Source organism: Mercurialis annua, linkage group LG3, assembly GCF_937616625.2.
Source record: "Mercurialis annua linkage group LG3, ddMerAnnu1.2, whole genome shotgun sequence".
Taxonomy (NCBI): domain Eukaryota; kingdom Viridiplantae; phylum Streptophyta; class Magnoliopsida; order Malpighiales; family Euphorbiaceae; genus Mercurialis; species Mercurialis annua.
The window spans coordinates 69,099,725-69,120,723 of record NC_065572.1 but is presented as its reverse complement, the minus strand read 5'-3'; the positions used below and the strand labels follow the sequence as shown (position 1 = coordinate 69,120,723).

Below are 20,999 nucleotides of genomic sequence, written 5' to 3'. Positions count from 1 at the left end.
CAAATCATGGTATTAGATGATTAACCTCAGTTCGAAGAAGAAGAGGCGAGACTAGAGGAAATTTGAATAATCAGTTGGTATTGGTTGTTGGTTGGACCACCGATCGCCGGACAACCGATCACCACGATCGCCGTTATCAACCACCGCAGAGCAAACATCTATACCCAAACTCTTAACTTCTAAGCTCTAATCTAAGTGAGGGTAAAATAGTCCTAAAGTTATATTGAGGTATTGTCATAGAAACAAATTTTTAAAAATAAGAGATTGTTGAAAGAAAAAAGTTTATGAGTCACAAACATAAAGAATACTGAAATTGAGTCATATGGTGTAATTTTCTCTTTTATTATCAAAGTGATTTTTAAAAAATTTCAGTCTGATTCCGTCTAAGATAGTTCCTTTTACAGGAATTCGTCTAAGACTATGTGAAGAAGTTAACAGCTCTAATATAGTTTTAAAAATAAAAAAAAGTTAACATCTCTAGTTGTCCGATAAATTTTTATCACCTCAATTGACTTTCCATTTATATATAACGCTTCAATCATTTTATGTCATCTTATTTGACGGGATAAAGCGAAATAGAATATTAGATATGAGGCTGTTTTTTTCAAAACCAAAACTTGCACTCAATTAATATTTTATATTAAATTTAAGGGTTCAAATGAACCTTTGTTGCTTCATCTTCACTCCAAATTTAAGGGTTATTTTTGTGTTTGCACCTCTTAGATCGTGTGATGTTATTCATCAAGTACAAGCCTGCTCCTCTTTTCCTTTTCTCTTGCTTCTAATTGGAACGCCGATGTTATTGATGGGTCAATCTCATTAGTGGCCCAATTTCCTTTTTGTTTTATGCAAAAACATCATTCTCAATCATAATTATGTCCCACCATTTTAATTTTGAAAACGATTTTGAAAGCTATAATAGAATCGAAGGGTACTACCATTGCAACTTGTTACAAATCTCCAACTAAACTCTCAAATGACTTGCGCGATTTGAAATTATTAACTCGCCGTTCTACATTAGACTTGTTCAAAGATCGGGCTTAGACCGTGTTTGCCAGGCTACACTATTTTATGTAAGTCTAAATTTGGCTAGAATTCAGTCTGGACTTTATATTTGCAATCATACTCCGTCTTTACACTTTATATATCGACTCAGATGAGGTTTCTGAGCCTTACATGAAGAATAAAAAAAAATCTGAGCCTGTTGGAAAAAATATCATTGTCCAAATCCGATCCAGGCAAACAGGCCTGATCAAAACGGGTTTCCGAACCGATGAAGATTTTTATTCAACATACAAAGCATAATCGTCAGATAGTTAATTTTACAGTTTTCGTAATCTTAGAATTCAGTAATGTTATGTTTATATATATGCGACCAATGAAATGACCTCCTAGTTCAAATTCTTAAGGTTTTACGTTTGAATACGAGTGAAAGCAAACAAACTGATATTTAAAAAATTATGAGGAAAGACAATTTGATATAAAGATTGTTAGCACCGCATAAAAACATTCTTCCTAGAGTAGCTGTTAATACGAATAAGAGAAATTCTGTTATAGCCATTTTTGTACAAATTTTATTTGAAGAAATTCTATAAGCGTTAGTTATGACATCTTTCCATCATAATGACAAGAGCTATTACAAATGTATAAAATGTAAACAACGCGATGTTTGTAAATTTAAATTATAATGTAAATAGTTTCTATTTCGCTATAGTCTATGTTTGAAAAGAATTATACGGAAAATCATAGTTTTAAATATATACAATGATTGATTTGATGAACTATTTTATTTTATTTACCAAATTTGTTTAATTAAGTAAGAAAATGATAATATTTGTATCACTCAAAAGAAAGTACTAATTTTAGGCAGATTTCATTTTAACAACTGTTATAGGCTTATAGCTAATACATCATAAACATCTTTCAACAAAGGCCAGTAGTACTTCATACTGAGTGAAGTCAAATGTATACGATGAATCATGAATTGAATTAAACTATAATTAGCTGTTTTTTCAAATTAAAAAAAAATATTAATTGATCAATAACGAAAAATGAAATTGCCCTCACGCAGGATCGAACTACGGACCTTCAGTTTACAAGACTGACGCTCTACCACTGAGCTATAAGGGCTATTTGTTCATAAACCACTAATTTAATTATATATTCTCTTAGAATAGAACAGCTTTCTAACGCCATAGTATAAGACGGTAACAGGTTTTGAAAGACAGAAGCTAAAAGAACATCGCTGAATCGAAAATGGAGGACGAGACGTTCGATCCTGTATGTTAATCTGATATGCAATGTGATTATTTCCATTTGGCGCTTCGATTTTGAGATGAAATTTCTTGTTCTTTTAATGTCTTTGATTATTTTTCAGGATTTAATTCTGGCCATTTTCAAAACGATTTGGACCAGAAGATCGCTCGGTTTGTAATTCTTCACACACTTTCGTTTTCTTTGTTGTTTTTAATATTTTTCCATAAATTTATTTGCATTGATTAATTTAGTAGATAATTTGCATTTTCAGAGCGCGAAAGAAATGAAGCAGCTAATGCAATGGACTGCGAGGTCTATTCCTTACATTTTTAACTGTTATTTTTTCTATGTTCAAATCTGCAATTTATAGTTCTGCGCATTTATATATCTGATTCATCCACCATACTCTAGTGCTTTGCAGTATAGATTACATGGAAGCCCTGTATTAAGCTTATTGTATCTAGTAGAGTAGAAGCTGTTTTCTTATTTTATCTGAATTTATCGTCTATGTATCAATGCTTTTTCTTGAGTACTGAATTTGATATGCAACATTTTGCTGCAGGTAGGAGCTGGAACATCTAAGAAGTTTCGGCCTACTGCTGGTATTTCGCGTTTTTACTTTGTTATTCGGGATTTACTTACCTAGACGGTGCTCTCTATTGATCTCTTTCACATAAATTCATATTTTTGCTATAAGTGTCCATCAATTTGATCTTCAATTCTTTTGTTCATTCCTTCTGATGCAGCTAATAATCATGCGCTGAAGTTGAGTAGCGAGCTTCTCCGAATTTTTGTCTCAGGTTATTCTATATTCAGCTAAGTTGGTCCATTTTTTGCCATTGTGAAGCATTCTGTTGAAACAGTTGTTTAAATGCAGAGGCTGTGCAGCGTGCTGCTACAATTGCCGAAGCAGAGGGAGTCAGTAAGATTGAAGCAACTCACTTGGAAAGGATTCTTCCTCAGTTACTTCTGGATTTTTAGAATATTGCAGGCAGTAAAGACATGCAGTTCTCTTTGTTCTGCATTATCTCAAGCAATTTAGGCTAAAGGTACGAACAATTCGTGAAATTTGATTTAATAAGATGGATTTGTTCAAAGGAACAGTTTTCAGATGATCGGTTGTTCTAGTCAGAAATCTTGTACATGTTAAAATATGATACGAAGTAGAAGTAGTGCTGAATTAAGTTGGTTCCTTTAGAAGGAGCTCTTTTACTTTTTGAGATGGTAATGCCACTGATAAGTAAGAACATCATTATGAATAGACTTTTATAGTTAGTGAGACGAATACAATCTTCCAACACTCCTCAGTATAGTATTACATTAGTTAGGTAATTTACCATTTGAAGTATCAAAGCTCATTGGTGGCTGTAAATATGGACTAGTTGAACCTAGTTCACCATGTAGAATTGTGAATTATCTACCATCTATTACTTTCATTCAATTTTGCCGCGTGTCATATTTTCTATGGATAGCTCACAATCCTAGGTGGTGAAATAGGTTAACCATGTCTGTTTCCAGAATCAAGGTTCACTATTTAAGTGCTTTCTGTACATTCTAATTCTATTATCATGAAAGTATGATAATATCTATCCTATGATATTACTAATGGCACCATGGACCAACTCTCTACTTGTATACTATATCCACTGGAACCAAGTAATGGAACAAGATTTTGAGAATCTGAGTGCCTCTTTTTGGCATTTATTGAATGGATTTTAATTGCAAACATAAAGTTTATGTACTTGCACAAATATGAAAAATATGCTACACACTGCAAACATACTGTTACAACATCTTGCACATGTTGTGCGGGATTTTACAGAATACAAACCTTAAGAACATAGCGTTTTTGAAAGCTTCATTATTCATTAATGCTATCAAATACGTTGAAAATTTAAACTAGTGCTTGAGTTGAGACAACATACACCTGATATCCTTACTGTTAGGCCTTTGTTTAGGATCATCTAAAGTGCAAAAGCAAGCAATTTTCAAGACGAGCAACATTTGCTCCTCAAATCCATTGCCCATGAGCTTTGGATCAATTGCTTGGCTTGGATCTTCAGATGTCATAATGTTCTTCATCCACTTGACCAGACTCATTTCTCGAGTATTTTGGAAGAACTCATCAGACGGAAGCTTCCCCATTACCAGAACTGCAAGTATGACGCCAAAGCTGTATATGTCACACTTGTCAGTGAATTTAAGTGTTTGATGATATTCCGGTGCGATATACCCAACCGTTCCTGCAACATTGGAAGTTGTCACATGCGTATTAGCATCTGGCATTGCCTTTGCAAGTCCGAAATCTGCAATTCTAGCTTCCATGTCATCATCGAGAAGGATATTTGCAGGCTTTAAATCCCGATGAATGATTCGCGGACTATGACTGGTGTGGAGATATTCTAGCCCTGATGCTATTCCTAGAGCAATTCTATGCCTAGCAAGCCAATTCAATTCCGCTTTGCCCTGTTCGACTTGAGTTAACGTGTCTTGCAAGCTACCATTCTTCATGAACTCATAAATGAGATAGTGACAATCGGGTCTAGACACATGAGCTAGTAGAGGAAGAAGATTCCTGTGGCGAATTTGACCGACGGTGTTGATCTCTGATCGGATTTGCCTCATTTTCTTGTTTAAAGATTTGGTGTCTTCTTCGGTTAGTTCTGCTGCATCTTTTGGTGGCTGATTAACTTTCTTTATCGCAATCATTTTTCCATCACTTCCAGGCAATTCGGCTTTATACACTTCTCCACATCCACCTTTTCCAATCATTTGGAAGTTAGCAAGGCCGTCTTCTTTCTCTAAGAAAGCTAAATTTTCTGCCTTTTTGATAAGATGCGGGTGAAATATCACCGGCCCAGAGTCTTGTCCACCGCCTCTCACGGCTGCTAATGCTAACTTGAACAAAACTGAAAATATAAATCCAGATAGACTTCCGGCTACTGCTCCGGCTAGAAATCCCAAGATCCATCCACTCAGCTTTCTCTTGGTACTTTTTTTCTTCTTCTTGTGAGGGACAACTAATGATGGAGCTGGAGCTCGAGCAGAGACCGGCCCGGCGGCAGAAGTAGCATTTCTGCTAGCCGGAGTTGATGTTTTGTTGCTACTTTCAGCTAAAATGTAACGTTTTGGATACTGAGATGATGACCTGATATATTCAGCTTTGCTCATCTCCGGTACGTGTCCTTCAAGAAAATCATTCCCCGAGAAATCAAAGAACTGAAGATTGCGAAATGAACGTATAGTTTGTGGAACAATCCCAGAAAAAAGATTGTTAGCAAGATTGAGATGCTCAAGATTTGGGAACTGCTTCAAGAAACTCAGATTTCCGAAAAACTTATTGTTAGAAAGATCAAGAACTCGAAGACGTATAAGTTTTGATAACTCAGATGGAATTTGGCCGGAAAATCTGTTGTTTCCAAGGTCAAGAATCTCAAGCTTCTTACAGTCAACGATCCGAGATGGGATTTGGTCAATAAGTTGGTTGTTAGAAACCGTAAGCTCTTTGAGTTCGGTTAACCGGCTTATAGCCGGAGACAAGAACCCATCAAGACATTGAGATTTAAAGATAAGTCTAGTGATTTTAAGAACATAAGTATTGTTTTTAGAGAGTCTCCTCTCACAAAACACACCCGGGTTGTTACATGGAGTGGTGGTAGAGGGACTTTTTTGACCGTTGATGCCCAAGTCTTTGTTGATGATGGAGAATGCATTGAGGTCTGAATGGTCGAGATTTACTCTTGCAGTTGTGATAAGCAGGGTTGAGATAAAAATGAAAAAACAGAGATATAGGTTTTGAGGTTGAAAAGCCATTTTCTGACGGTGGTTTCCGGCAGGAATGGGATGGTAGCGGTGGTTTATAACAACATGTAAAGAGTGGACTAAAGTGTATAAACTATTATCTTCTTGTTGTTAGATACATTTGAAAAATGATTTTATTACACTTGAGTATATTTTATAAGCATACAGCGTGTCCCGTGTGGACAATTTCAGACAGTAGGGTCCATTGTTTAACGTTGAGTTGATTTTTCTACTTCCATTTTGTTTTTTGATATTAGAATATTCAGAGTGTTTTTTTTTATTCCTTCACTAAAGTTAGAATCCATTAAAACAAAATTAAAGTACGATGAAAAAAATCATATAATAAACTTTAACAATATGATCTCTCCACTCTATTTTATCAAAGATTTAACAAACAATAAAGGAATCAAGTAAAATTAATTAAAAATGAGAAGACTCAAGCCGTGAATCTCGTTAAGGTTGCCAACTTCAACCACAAACGATGAATAAAGTCCCGTTATGTGCAAAGGTCTTGATTATGAAACACTTCCGATTAAACCTTTAAACCACTAGATCCGTTAAAGTTTAATATTTCCGATCATCTTGTCAATGGGATTCTACGAAGTTAGATAGATAACCCTTCAAAATTTTAGATTTACAAGAAATTGACTTTAAAGTCCAAACAATCGTTGTAGATTTTTGATGGATATAAGAAGACAAACTATAAATAAACATAAAACCATAAAATTTCAATCAAGAAAACGATAAGATCCTTTCCAGAAAACTACCCATCAGAGATTTTTTTATTGAAATAAAGAGTATGTCTAGAATTTTTTAGTATTTATGGGCAGAAAGAGGTGATTCAGATCGTAATCGGATAATCACCTCCTCCCATTTTTTAAAGGATAAAAATGAGAAGTTTTTTTTTTAGAAAAAAGGGATAATAAGGTTTTTTAAGAGAGAGAGTATTTGGAAATTGGAAGTCTTTAGTTTGTTTACAGTTTATACTTTGTAGTCTTTCTTTTTACCTTTCTTCTCTAGTTATTCTATTTCACTTAAAAACAAAAGTTTCAAAAGTTTGTGGGAAAAATTGGATTCACGATCTTAGTAAAATGTTGTCAAGCGTTTACACTATTTGATATATAGTTTACTAATTAAAACATAATATGTTTATAATATAAATCACACATCAGAACACATGTAAATATATTTAGCTACATGTAGAGCTGGCCATAGGCTGTGTCAGCCCAGAACTGGCCGATATAACCCGGCCCGGAACCGGTCAAATCCGGGCTTCGGCCCGGAACCATAAAAAGATCAGTTTCAGGCTAGTTTCAAAAATAAAAAATAAATCGTAACCGGAGGTTTTGGGTCGAAACCAGCGGTTCAAAGGTTGAACCCGTCATTAAAAAGTATTTAGTTTTAATTTATAATACACACACACACACATTATCTTATATTTCTTTTTATATATATATATTATTTTTATTATAATATATTATGTAGTTATTATATATATAAATATTAGATCATACATTTATTATATATATATATATATATATATATTTTATATACACAACAGTTAGAAAATGACCCTTTTGCAATCAGTTTATGACCAATATTTGCAATATATAAAAAGTATCTATGTGTATGTATAATTTTAGTGTTGTTTAATTAAAATTTATTTTAGTTAATTTTTTATTAAAATAATATTTAAAAAAAAATGGTTTATTTTATAATATTATCTCCCTTGTTATTTTATTTTTAAATAAATTTTTGGTTTTTAATAATTATATTTCAATTTAATTTTTTTTGAACCGTCCACAACCCGGAACCGGAACCCATCGGTTCCGAACCGGCATGAAACCGTTACTTAGACGTGTTCGGGTCGGTTTCATATTTTTTTGAACCGCGATCTGGCGGTTCCGAACAAGAACCGTCTGATTATGAACTGTGGCTACCTCTAGCTACATGTACTATTGGACCAATCTATTTACAATGAGGCGTTTAAATTATTTAATTATTTAAATAATGTACACAATTATTTATTATAATACAACAGAATTTTAAGACCTATTAAAATAAATAACATATACAATACAAAAAATATTAGTATAATAAAAAATAAACAGTATTTAATTAGAGATGCTTAATTATGTTTAATAATGTTTAAAATGATGAAATGTATTTAATCCGTTTAGATACGAAATCAATGTTCGTTGATTCGTTAGACACACATTTATTTATATCAAATTCAAATTCATTTAACTTTATATAGTTTAATATTATTTTATTATGTCGTGTTTAAAATTATCAAATAGTTTAAGCTATGAATTATATTCCATAGATATTATTATATTAATCCAGCAACGACCGAAAATCCTTTATAGCATTACACAAGTTTATTTATTTACTGATCTTAAATATTGTATAGGTGATTCAAATTCGAAATGAGCACATTATTTAGAACTTCAGGATAGTTTTACGATCATTCCCGATAATTTGACATAAAACATGCATATTATGTAAGAATATGTGTTGTCTGGTTTGATGGTTCGCATTCTCTTAACAAACACAAAACATAGATTTTCATAAAAATGTAAAAATGAAATTCAACCGGTAACTTTATTTTTATTTTCAATTTACACTTCACTTTTTTAGTAACCAAGTTTGTGGTGAGTATGATTTATTTTATCTCTCAAGACGTGGCTTTTGAAAATTTTTAATAAAAAAGTTACCCCAAATCTATAATAATGTTATAACCTATCATAAGTATTTAATTTAATTTAATTGTCAGATCTTATTTTTCTCTCCAACAATCGAACTTGTAATTTTATAGAACTATTTCAAATGTGTTACATGATAGGAAAGAAAACTATGTCATTTTCATATTTGAAGCATGAATTATACATATGAGATCATTTAAAATTAAGACCGTATACCCCACACGCCATGACTAAAATAAATTGGAATGGGGAAGGAAATTTCGCCGCCAATTAAAAAAATGAAAAGAGAAGTCTTCAGTCAACAGCCAATGAGCTCGGCTAGTCATTCAATTCTCACCGTTCGATTGATATATTATCAATAATAGTTGCCGTCTCCTTTGGGCACGGCTAGGATTAGACAAAGATTAAACCGAATTGAATAATTAAACTAAATAGATAAATTTAATTTAATAGTATACTAAAACATTTGGTTAAATTTAGTGCAATATAAAGAAAAATAATCAAATTAAATTAAAAAATTGAACTAACTGATCTAATTTAGTTTAATTTTTGAAAAGTTATATCTTTAAATTTCAATTTGTATTAATGTTTTAAAAAACAAAATTTTATTTTAATTCGATTTGATCTGAACTGCTGCAACTGCAAGCACATCTAGTTTTGATGACTATACAGCTATGTGTGGATATCAATATAAAATGATAACAAAAAAAAAAGCATAGGTCAAAATCATGCTAGTTATTTCTTTTGTATCAACCTAAATGACTTCTTGCGTTTACTTGACTCTGAATTATTATTCCTCTATCATTTAATTAGTAGCGGACTCGGAAATATTTTATAAAGTCGATAAGATTGTATTAAAAAATATAAAATATAAAATAGATAATGCTTCAAATTTTAAGACAAAAAATTATAATATTAACTTATGTATTCATATTTTTTTTTTTGAAGAATCTAAATAATAATATGGTCAATTGCCCACCATAAATTCTTCATAGGATTATATTCAACTTAATAATTCAATGACTATAACTATTAAGGTAGCGATTTTTACACTCCTCTCGTTAACAACCACATATCATATTTTTTTAATATGAAATGACAACCATAGCCTTAACTATAATAAATTTGAATTTTTACAAATAAATTTCAAATTTTAGACTTTTAGAAAATATGAATACGGCTGTAAATTTCATTCAAATTATATAAGTCCGATTATTCAATAGTATTTAAATAATATAAGACACATTCATTCCGAAACAAAACATATATGAATTTATCTTAGAAGAATTCAAACTTGAAAACTTTCATAATTAGCCATATAAATAGTTCTAAGTATGATACATCAAATATAAATACTCATAATTTTATATGTGCATGCATGTAGGAGTGTAAATGGGTCGAGCAGAGCCCAAGCTAGGCCTAGCTCGAACTCGAACTCGAACTCAAATGTATTATTATATAAGTTCGAATTCGAACTCAAACTCGACTGTGTTTAAATTTTTATACTCGAACACTATTCGAACTACTTAACTTGAACTTGACTCAATTTCAGTTTCAATAAAAAAATATTATTAAAAAATAAACATCTTTAATATATTTTAATTTCTTTTCACTATAAAATATGCAACTAACCAATTTTTCTGATACATATCTAAGTTTAACGGTATATAAAGCTGATTTTATGAAAATATAAAATATTATTTTAATTTTATGAGAAGTCTTTTTAGACTCGCGAGCTCTACGAGTCTCATTAATTACTCCATGAATTTGGCTTAAGTTTGACTCAACGTTGATCTCAAATATTTTTCAAGTTGATGTCGAATAACTTATAAATATTTCAATTTTCAACTCGTTTACACCTTTGGTGCATGTTTTTGGTCCAACTAGCTAGTCACAGATGAACACTGTATTATACTATCAAATAAAATAAATGCATTTGAACATTACAGACGTTAAATACACTCTTAAGAAATAATGTAATTCTACAGAATACTGCTGCAGTCTAAATTATTATTATCATAAGCATCTCAACATCCACTGCCTTTAATTCCGGATAATCTACACAAATCCCTCAAAAGTGCTCTCTTTTTTGTTTTTACCTCATAATTATTTTTTTGGCAGAAATTTCTCAATTAAATAGAAAAATTTTCATAAATCACTCATACCCCAAAATAAACTAATTTTACAATAAAATAGGACATATTTGCCCTTTTCTATGCTAAACACGTGACAGAGGAACAAAACTTTTGGCGATCAGATGAGATTCAACGTTTGTTGGTTTACGATCGGCGGCAATCCGGCGGTGGCCCGACGAGGTACTTTTTAGGCGTGTTTTCAGATTTCACTTCATCGAGCTGAGTGTGTTGTTGAATTAGTCTGTAAAAATGATTCCAGAAAAATAAGATGAACAGCTGAAAGAGCGAGTTGGATTCGGGGTACTAGTGTTAACGGTGGTGCTGGTGATAATAATATTGTGGTTCTTATTTTTATTGTTCATCTCAATTTTAATTTGTTTTTTTAGGAGTTTCAATTATGATTGGATAAATGAAATTTCTACAAGAAGGTTGAAGTTGGGTTTGTCTATTTATTTTATTTTCAAGTACAGTAAAAGCAATTTGTATATTAGATGTAGAGTATGAGCTGGCGCTATAGCACTTGTTCTATTTTTTAAGCAAGATCAAAGCTCTTGTTAGCTAATTTGTCGAGAATACTTTAAAAAAATGGAGATAAGAAATGTCAAATTAGCAGGTGGATTTGGTTAAGGAAAAATAAACTTGAAGTTTATTTGGTTAAGGAGAAACATGTGGGCTTTGAGGGGTTTTTGACATTTTTGTGTCTCATAGACACAAAAATTCTAATTTTGTGCCTCCCAGACACAAAATTCTTATTTTGTGCCTGGTCCCACCCAGCCCGCTATCTGATATAGCGGGCTGCACATCAGCCCGCCATATGAGATGGCGGGCTGGTAGCTAATTACGGTGATTAGCTTAATCACCGTAATTAGCACCAGCCCGCCATCTCATATGGCGGGCTGGTGCGTGATTCCCTGCAACAGCAGGGAATCACGTGGTACAAAGCAGCCCGCTATCTCATATGAAGTGAAGTTTACAAGAGCAATTACTTTAATGTATTATATATACCGTTTGTATAATATATAATAAATTTATATCTAGTTGATATTATGTTCACACCGATCATCACAGAAAATCTTAACAAGTTCACTTTCGCTTTACTATTAGTTTATTTGTCAATTTATAAAATTATTTTTGATAGGAATATTTTTTATTAAATTAATTCGATTAGAGTAAGTTAATTTTAGATTTATAATTATTTTATTAAGAGTTTATTTTAAATTAGTTTACATTGAATTCATATTAAGTTTACATTGAATTCTTTTGATTTTAATACATTGTTATGAGAAAAATGATGTATACACTAAATGACTAAAAGGATATCATTTAAGAATAATATGTTAGTTTACATTACAATTTAATGGATTGCAAGAGAGGAATGAAAGAATATTTTACAAGCTGGTCAATGATAATGTTGCGGAGTTGCTTCCTATTGATTACACTCAAACAATTTGTATAACAAGGATTAAAAGGAAAATTTAAAGTTGCAGATTGTGAAAAGAAAGAGATCTGGAGATTGTAAAGAGCAGTAAAACAAATTTTATTAAAAATTGAATTAAGATAATTCAGCTGGTATAGGTTTACATCCGCTTCATATTAGGTTGATTTTTGGTTTATAGTCTGTCAAATACATTTCATTTAAAAGAGACATTCAATTTGTATATTACATTATCTCAAAATTTTCTCGATATAAAATATCATTTACGATTGTAAAGAGCAGTAAGACAATTTTTATTAAAAATTGAATTAAGATAGTTCAGTTAATATAGGCTCACATCCGGTTCACATCAAGTTGATTTTCGGTTTTATAGACTGTTAAATACATTTCACTTAAAAGAGATATTCAATTTGTATATTACATTATCTCAAAATTCTCTTTATATAAAATATCATTTAAGATTGCTGCTTTAGATATTCAATTTGATATTACATTATCTCAAAATTCTCTTTATATAAAATATCATTTAAGATTGTAAAAAGAAGCAAGTCAAATTCTATTAAAAATTGAATTAAGGTTCAGTTGATATAGGTTCACATCCGGTTCACATTAAGTTGATTTTTGATTTTTTTGACTGTCAAATACATTTCACTTAAAAAAGATATTCAATTTTTATATTACATTAAATCTGAAAATTCTCTCTATATAATATGTCATTAAGATTGTAAAGAGCAGTAAGACAAATTTTATTAAAAAATGAATTAAGATAGTTCAATTAATATAGGTTCACATCCGGTTTATATGATGTTGATTTTTGGTTTTACAGACTATAAATATATTTCACTTAAAAGAGATTCAGCTTGTGATTATACTAAATATCATAATTCTCTCTATATAAAACGTCATTTGATATTGTAAAGAGCGACAAGACAAATTTTATTAAATATTAAATTAAATTAATTCAGTTGATATAGGTTCACATCCGGTTCACATCAGGTTGATTTTCGGTTTTATAGACTATCAAATTTAATATAAATTTAAGTTTACATTAAACTGATATTAAATTTATATAAATCACCGAAAAAAATCTTAGATATTTTTATTTAAAGAATAATAAAACAAAATTAAAACAAAAGAAATAGCTTACAAAAATGTTAATTGGTCAAAAATGTTAAATAAATTTGAGTTGATATTAAGTTTACTTAAGGTTGATATGCAGTAGGAAACTCCAACCAAATACAGCAATAAAATAAAATACTATCAACTTATGATTAACAAAAAGTAGACTATTTATACAAAGAAGAGGATAAATTTGAACTCCATATTTGATTAGTCTTCTAAATTTTATGCTGTTGCTGCTTTAGGATTTAGTCACACATACCAAAATTCAATTCTCAACTCCTATTAATATCAAAAATGAAATAAAAAATAAAAATAGAATATGGTTTTTTTACTTTATCATTTTTTTATTTATTTATTTTATATATAAATAAAAATGTTGCAGAAGTATATATAAAAAAATTTGCATCAACAACAGTTGTAATGTTAAGTTAAGAGCATATAACTACAAATATTGTATATACTTATAACACTAAACTACAAATATTGTGTATACTTATTATTCAATCATATTCACTTTATAATACTAATAAATCTTTCCCTGAGACATTCTATCAAACAATTAGTGTGCAGTAATATATAGGTAACTTTATTATAAATATAAAATGTGCAAGAAAAGGCAAAACAAATCAAACAATTACATTAGAAGAGAAACCATTTATAATACTCTTCATCGGCTTAGAAGAATCTACAGAAGTAGAAACCACCACTATTTAAACTAATCAATAAACATGAAGCAGACACCAAATATTAAAAGTATTTGCTAAAGAAGGTGACCAGAAATCTAATGCAGCAATGTTCAGAGCCGTATCGATAACCGCCTTGGTTCGACCACCGCCGTTAGTTCGATAACATGTGGATTAGAAATCTTAAAAACTCCATTTTTTTAGAGTTTTTGAATAGTAAACTCTACATGTGGAGTTTCACTATTCAAAACTCTATAAGGATTATTTTGTATTTTTTCAAGTTTACAAATTACTAATTTAACCCATTAACTTTAATTTATACAATTATGTCCTAATATATTCAGGTATTAAAAACTTATATCTTTATTATTCTATTTTTTATATAACATCTAATAAAATTATAAATATTAAAAACCGCATATATTATAAATTAATAATATAAAAAATTAACAAAAAATATATTTTCATAAATAATGTAACTAATTATAAAAATAACACCAACAACAATAATAATATTATTAAAAATAACAACAACAATAATAATTTAATTTTCGTGTGAACCACTTCCACTTCCGGTAACATTAGCACAATATTCACCCGAAGAATGGGGAACGAAAAATTATTGTCGAGATTGTGGAGCACTTTTTTCTAAAATTCGTTCTTGTTCACTTTCAATATGAGCACGAATATTTGGATTATTGATAGTGTTCAAGTCACGCATTAAGATTCTATCTTCATAAAAAAATCAAGAATAAAAATGGCCATATTGCACTCCGTAATGATTTAATTGATCATTTATGGGAGCGTTTGCTAATTCCGAGAATTAGTAGATAATTATATTTTTATTTTAATTACTGCTGTATTTTTTTTTATGTTAATTTTTGTATTATTTTAATAAATTTTTAGTATGTGTGGTTATTTAAATATGATTTTTAATTTACACATTACAAATTTTAATATTTTATTCAATTTTATTTAGTAAAATATTTATTATTATATGATTAAATATTTATTGTTTTAGTATTAATAAAAAATATGCTTTTATTTTTAGGATGAATATGTAAAAAAAGTTTTGATTTGAGTTAAGTTGTTAAAATAATAGAATAGTGTAGTTTTAAAATATTGTTTTAGAGTTAGAGATAGAGTTTGTGGTTGGAGAAAAACTTATTTAGAGATAGAGACAGAGTTTGTGGTTGGAGAAAAATTTACTCTATCTCTAAAAAATAGAGTTTCAATTATAGAGTGGGTTGGAGATGGCCTCAGGACTCTTAATTGTGAGATGAAATCTTACTATACAATAAATTTATTCGATGTTATTAGTTTAGTCCATAATTCTTTCTATAAAAATATTAAAAGTATTAGTTGACGTAAAAAATTTATATAAAAAATTCGAACATTTTGATATCAACATAAACTATCAAATAAAGATATTCATAGTTATTTTTAATACACTAAAAATTCAAAGATCGAATTAATTTTACTTTGAAAAAAAAAAAATCCTCTGAGTCGATCAATCATGACTTATTACATCAATCAATACACACTCTTGGTTACAAAACAAACAGTTGATATAAAAAGAGTTCAAATTATGTTAAGTTAAGATACACAAGTCATTTTACGATGAAGAATCGAGAATCCTAATTTCATGAAAAATTACGGATTAAATTGTGAAAACAAATTAAATTTGACTGATATGATGCTCGCTCATAAATTCAAGGACCATAATCACTTTTTTACTCTTTGTCTTTATCATAACGTGGGCTGGGCTATGAAGCGAAACAGAACCCAAAGAAAAGAGTGCATATCCATTAATGGTGGAACTGGATAAGGAATGACGAGACTGGTAAGAAATGGGCTGAAGAGTGTAAGAGAAAGAGAGTTAAGAAAGAGAAGAAACCAGACACAATTATGCCTATGCCAATCTCACCAACAGGTGCAGTAGCGTTTAATTACCGCAACTCTCTAATTCCTCCTCTTAAACGCATCTTCATCTATAACTACTCTTCATATCACCACCACCACCGCCGCCGCCGCTTTTTACCTCTCCTCCGCAAGACCGGTCACCCCAAGAATTTGCTGTATCAGTTCTCTATTTTATCTCCCTTCCCCAAGTTTAATTGTCTCTTCACGGGTAACTCAATCTTCTTCAGGATGGAGGTAATTTATAAAATTGATTTCATGTAGTCAATTTGATACTATACTCTTAATTTCAATTGCTGATCGAATGATAATGTAATTTTTCCTTTTTGTCTTCTGATATGCGACACTATAGGCTAGTGTTGCCATGAAATCAATTTATTGTAGCTAATTATAGAAAATTAAGCAAAATTCAATAAGCTTGGATTTGCCAAGTTTGTGAATGGTAACAGAGTTGGAGATAAAAATGTTTGTGTTGATCGTAGTATCTTTTCAATTGATGACTGTAAGATTTAGTGTATAAATATGATTTCTATTTATCCTAGTGCATGAGCAAATAGTATGTTGACTGCATTTCACTGCAAATTTAGTGCCTTTGGGTTGTTTAATGTGTATAATTTCAGGGGAATTTCTGCCAAGTTTTGTGGGCATGCTGTGTTCTACTATTGGCCCTTTTTAGCGGGATTGATGGCTTTGCAAATGATCCTCAATTTTGCACCATAACCCTCAGAGCTCTGGACCTCCAAACTCTACAAATATCTGTCCTTGAGACAGAGGTCTTGCATGAAAATATTTTTTGCCTTGACAATTGTAGTTTCAAGTTTTCTCATAGACAATACACTGTGTTTTTGTGTTTTTTTATTGCCCTTGTAAAAATTAGCGGTTAGGCTGTGCATTTTTGGTGGAAGATATCACCATTTGGGTCTGTCTTCTATGACTCGAGAACTTCAATTTGTTGTTATGGTGTTAGATGGTAGTCCCACCATCCTTTTAATTGTCCTAACTAGGAATCATGCTATGAGCAGGATAAAATTTGTGTCACGAGTATGGCTCTTTTTTTAGCTGGATCTACTTGCATCATATCATGTTAATTCGGAATGAGATATTGATTTTTGACAAATTTACAGCGATTCTGGACTGGGAGTAGCATTAATAAGAACAAAGCAATGGTAGAGCATTTGCAACATTACGGTGTGATCAGCTCCAAGAAGGTGGTTGAAGTAATGGAAACTATTGACAGGGCTTTATTTGTACCAGAACGGACTCAAGCTTATGTTGACAGCCCCATGCCAATAGGATACAATGCTACTATTTCTGCACCTCATATGCATGCAACATGCCTTCAGCTGTTGGAGGAGCATCTGAAACCTGGCATGCATGCATTAGATGTTGGCTCAGGTTCTATTTCTCTCCAGATTGACTTACTTAATGACTGGACCATGTCTTTCTTGTATCCATGCTAATATACTGTGGGTTCTCCTTGCTATGATGAACATTTCGTTGCTGGCTAAAGTGACCGAGAGTTTTGCTGTGTTTTCTTTTTGCATCTTAGGTACGGGGTACTTGACAGCATGCTTGGCCATTATGGTAGGACCACAAGGTCGTGCTGTTGGTGTGGAACATATTCCAGAACTGGTTACTTCGTCTATCAAGAATATCGAGAAAAGTGCAGCAGCTCCATTATTACAGGAAGGTTCCCTCTCTGTGCATGTTGGGGGTATGCTTCTAAAATTTTAAAAAATGGGGATTATTTGTTTTCAGAGGAAATTAAATGTTTCTTTTTCTCTGCCAACTTTGAGGAAATGGGAGATTGTTGATTAAGTCGCCAAACAGTATTGTAAATTGATATTGAGGTTATTTTACATAGGTTCCTTAGAATCAGGATTTTATAATATGTGCATATATACATATCCAGACAGACGTGGAATTTCGAATGGATGTTTGAATCTTGTAGGCACCTTTCAGAAAGAACTTTGTTGGCAATTGATTTTCTACAACAAGCTCACTTGGGGAACTAAATTTCATTGACAATCATTTGTATTTTTGTTATTTGATTGACCAATGTTACCTGTTGAACAATCTAGTGGTACTTAAATTTATGATGTCTAAATTTCAAATTTGTTGAACTGTGACTAATAGTTGCTCTAATGTTGGTAGATGGAAGAGAAGGTTGGCCGGAGTTTGCACCTTATGATGCCATACACGTCGGAGCAGCCGCACCAGAAATTCCACAAGCACTTATTGATCAGCTGAAGCCTGGTGGTAGAATGGTGATTCCAGTGGGTAACATTTTCCAGGATCTGAAGGTCATCGACAAGGCCCAGGATGGTTCTATTAGCGTACGGAGTGAAACTTCTGTTCGATATGTTCCTCTAACAAGCCGTGATGCGCAGCTACGGGATAATTGATTCCCATGGTGTTTTCGCCTAGCAGTCAATGATGATGAGAAAACGGTTGCTTTTTATGGTTATGCTGGTTTAGAAGTGGTTGTAGAGCTGTATATAATGCCATCAGCACATCTTTGTCTCTGGAGTCCTTTGCTCCTCTGCTTAACTTGTAAATGATAACATGATATTTTCGTTAAAATGTTTAAAGTGTCAGCATTTCAAGTGCAATCTTTTGCAAGTACCCAACCCGACTCTTAATTGGAGCTGACTTGATTTTCTTTTAGTATTTCATATAAATTAAGATTATTTTTGTTTCATTCATAAAGCCATCTTTAAAACTATATGATAATAGAAAAATAAAATAAAGCTATGGTAAAAAATTGATTTATTAACGGTAACAAGTTCTTCTATTGTTGTTGTCGTTTTGATGATGGGAGAAATGGACAGTGAATGATTAGAGAGACAAGTGTTGTAAGGAAGAAAGAACACGAAACCAAGAGACAAACACAAGAAGTTGGCCATTCTCATCAGCTCTCATCCTTATCATTATCAGATTTTCCATTTCTGTTTGAGAGAACTCTCTTCTTCAGGATGCAGGTATTTTAACAAGCTTTTTTTCTTGGTTAGACCAAAATAACGAAAATTGGAAGTTATTATGCAAGTTTTTCTTTCAATTTGTTGTTTGATTTTTGAAAATTATGTAAAGTGATAATGGTAGTATTTCTTTTAGTTGTTATAGGACAAAATTTAATTGGGTTGATATGCTGTGCTTGATTATGAAAATTATGAATTGATAATGGTAGTATTTCTTTTAGTATTTCAATTCAGCTCATAGGCAAAAGAGAATTCAGTTACTGAGAAAGCTGTTCTAAATAAGTGATCATTGCTTTTCGATTTCGCTTGTTGATACCTATTAACTTGATGGGTGTAAGGTTTAGTACATATGCATGATTGTAATTATCACAGTGCCTCACAAAAGAGTATGCTGTTGCGTTCAACGTCGCATTTGGATAGGTGTATGCTTATTAATTTTAGGGAAATCCTGTCAAATTTTGCGGGCATGCTATGTTCTACTGGTCATTTTTATTGGGGTAGGGGTACAGTAGATGAATTTCACCTTAAAATTATGGTCTTTGTTTTGTGTTTTCTCATTCTTTTGTTTGGTTTGATCTTCTTGCATCATATCATGATGTTCATTAGTCTTCAGACTGATCTTTGTTTCCTTACTTGCGAACATGACATTGAAATTCTTATTTTGACATTTGCAGGAATCCTGGGCGGGAAGCGGTAGCAATACCAGCAAAACGATAGTGGAAAATTTACAACTTTATGGCGTGATCAGTTCCAAAAAGGTGGCTGATGTAATGGAAACTATTGACAGGGCTTTATTTGTACCAGATACGACTCTAGCTTACGTCGACAGAGCAATGCCAATAGGACACAATGCTACTATTTCCGCACCTCATATGCACGCAACATGTCTTCAGTTGTTGGAGGAGCATCTGAAACCTGGCATGCATGCATTAGATGTTGGCTCAGGTTCTGTTACTCTCCAAGCTGATCCTTTCAGTTCTCATGGGGTTGTCTATTGGGCAAACAATGACATAGAGCTCCTGTTTTTCCCTCCTGTAGGTACCGGGTATTTGACAGCATGCTTTGCCATTATGGTCGGACCACAAGGTCGTGCTGTTGGCATGGAACATATTCCAGAACTAGTCATTTCTTCAATCAAGAATATCCAAAAAAGTGCTGCAGCACCGTTGTTGAAGGAAGGTTTTCTCTCTATGCATGTCGGCGGTATGTTTTTTTAAATAAAGCTTAATGAAACGGGAGATTGTTATTTTGAACAATTAGTTGTATTTAATCGTAGGACTTGTAAATTTCAAATTTGCTGAACTGTAATGTGCTATTGCTGGTAGATGGAAGACAGGGTTGGCCAGAGTTTGCGCCGTATGATGCCATACATGTAGGAGCAGCAGCACCAGAAATTCCACAAGCACTTTTAGATCAGTTGAAGCCTGGTGGCAGAATGGTGATTCCAGTTGGTAACATTTTCCAGGACCTGAAAATCATTGACAAGAAGCAAGATGGTTCTATTAGTGCGCGGAATGAAACTCCAGTTCGTTATGTTCCTTTAACAAGTAGAGATGATCAACTCGGGGAGAGTTGATTTCTGGGTGTTTTCATCCAGAGGTCGATGAGAAATGCGGATGTCAACTTAGATACTTATAAATAGCTGTACTGTGTATATTGTCATCAGTAGATCCTGAGAGGCGGTTGTGTAATATGATATGAGAAAGTTGTTTGCTTTGCTCATATCAATGGGCGCAGTTAGATCCTAAGGAGTGGCTGTACAGTTGTGAATATAACTCAAAATACATAATAAAGACATGTGTGGATGTGTAAAATATAAAAATAATATTAAATTATAAAATAAATAATAAACAGCAGTGTTTAAATTTTAATTTATCTTCTAAATAACTTAGTATGAGCATACTACACCAGTAATAGCAGTTTAAGTCATTAAACACATGGCCACTTTTCAATGCCATCAATTA

General features: G+C 31.9%; 4 protein-coding genes and 1 non-coding gene across 6 annotated transcripts; 3 read left to right on the top strand and 2 right to left on the bottom strand.

The window, feature by feature from the left end:
- Positions 1-2,058: 2,058 nt before the first annotated feature.
- On the bottom strand, positions 2,059-2,130 carry TRNAT-UGU (transfer RNA threonine (anticodon UGU)). Its single transcript has one exon. It is a non-coding gene; the product is annotated as a tRNA-Thr (tRNA).
- Positions 2,131-2,188: 58 nt separating this feature from the next.
- On the top strand, positions 2,189-3,563 carry LOC126673421 (protein MHF2 homolog). Its single transcript, XM_050367560.2, has 6 exons — positions 2,189-2,280; positions 2,378-2,426; positions 2,528-2,568; positions 2,819-2,858; positions 3,003-3,056; positions 3,134-3,563. Exons 1-6 carry the CDS (start codon positions 2,257-2,259, stop codon positions 3,235-3,237), a joined length of 312 nt encoding a protein of 103 aa, XP_050223517.1. The 5' UTR covers positions 2,189-2,256; the 3' UTR covers positions 3,238-3,563.
- A 446-nt stretch (positions 3,564-4,009) lies between these two features.
- LOC126673420 (leucine-rich repeat receptor-like serine/threonine/tyrosine-protein kinase SOBIR1) lies at positions 4,010-6,183 on the bottom strand. The gene has a single exon (XM_050367559.2). The coding sequence runs from the start codon at positions 6,067-6,069 to the stop codon at positions 4,156-4,158; it is 1,914 nt and encodes a 637-aa protein (XP_050223516.1). The 5' UTR covers positions 6,070-6,183; the 3' UTR covers positions 4,010-4,155.
- Positions 6,184-15,973: 9,790 nt separating this feature from the next.
- LOC126671179 (protein-L-isoaspartate O-methyltransferase 1-like) lies at positions 15,974-18,669 on the top strand. The gene is made up of 4 exons (XM_050364908.2): positions 15,974-16,294; positions 17,182-17,452; positions 17,607-17,771; positions 18,212-18,669. The coding sequence occupies exons 1-4, from the start codon at positions 16,046-16,048 to the stop codon at positions 18,460-18,462; spliced, it is 936 nt and encodes a 311-aa protein (XP_050220865.1). The 5' UTR covers positions 15,974-16,045; the 3' UTR covers positions 18,463-18,669.
- A 94-nt stretch (positions 18,670-18,763) lies between these two features.
- LOC130014456 (protein-L-isoaspartate O-methyltransferase 1-like) lies at positions 18,764-20,906 on the top strand. 2 transcript variants are annotated; one of them, XM_050364910.2, is made up of 4 exons: positions 18,764-19,038; positions 19,710-19,980; positions 20,074-20,238; positions 20,361-20,906. In XM_050364910.2, exons 1-4 carry the CDS (start codon positions 18,892-18,894, stop codon positions 20,609-20,611), a joined length of 834 nt encoding a protein of 277 aa, XP_050220867.1. In that variant the 5' UTR covers positions 18,764-18,891; the 3' UTR covers positions 20,612-20,906. The 2 variants fall into 2 exon arrangements, with proteins under 2 accessions (XP_050220867.1, XP_055961231.1); XM_056105256.1 differs by lacking the exon at positions 18,764-19,038 and adding an exon at positions 19,134-19,155.
- The last annotated feature ends 93 nt before the right edge of the window (positions 20,907-20,999 follow it).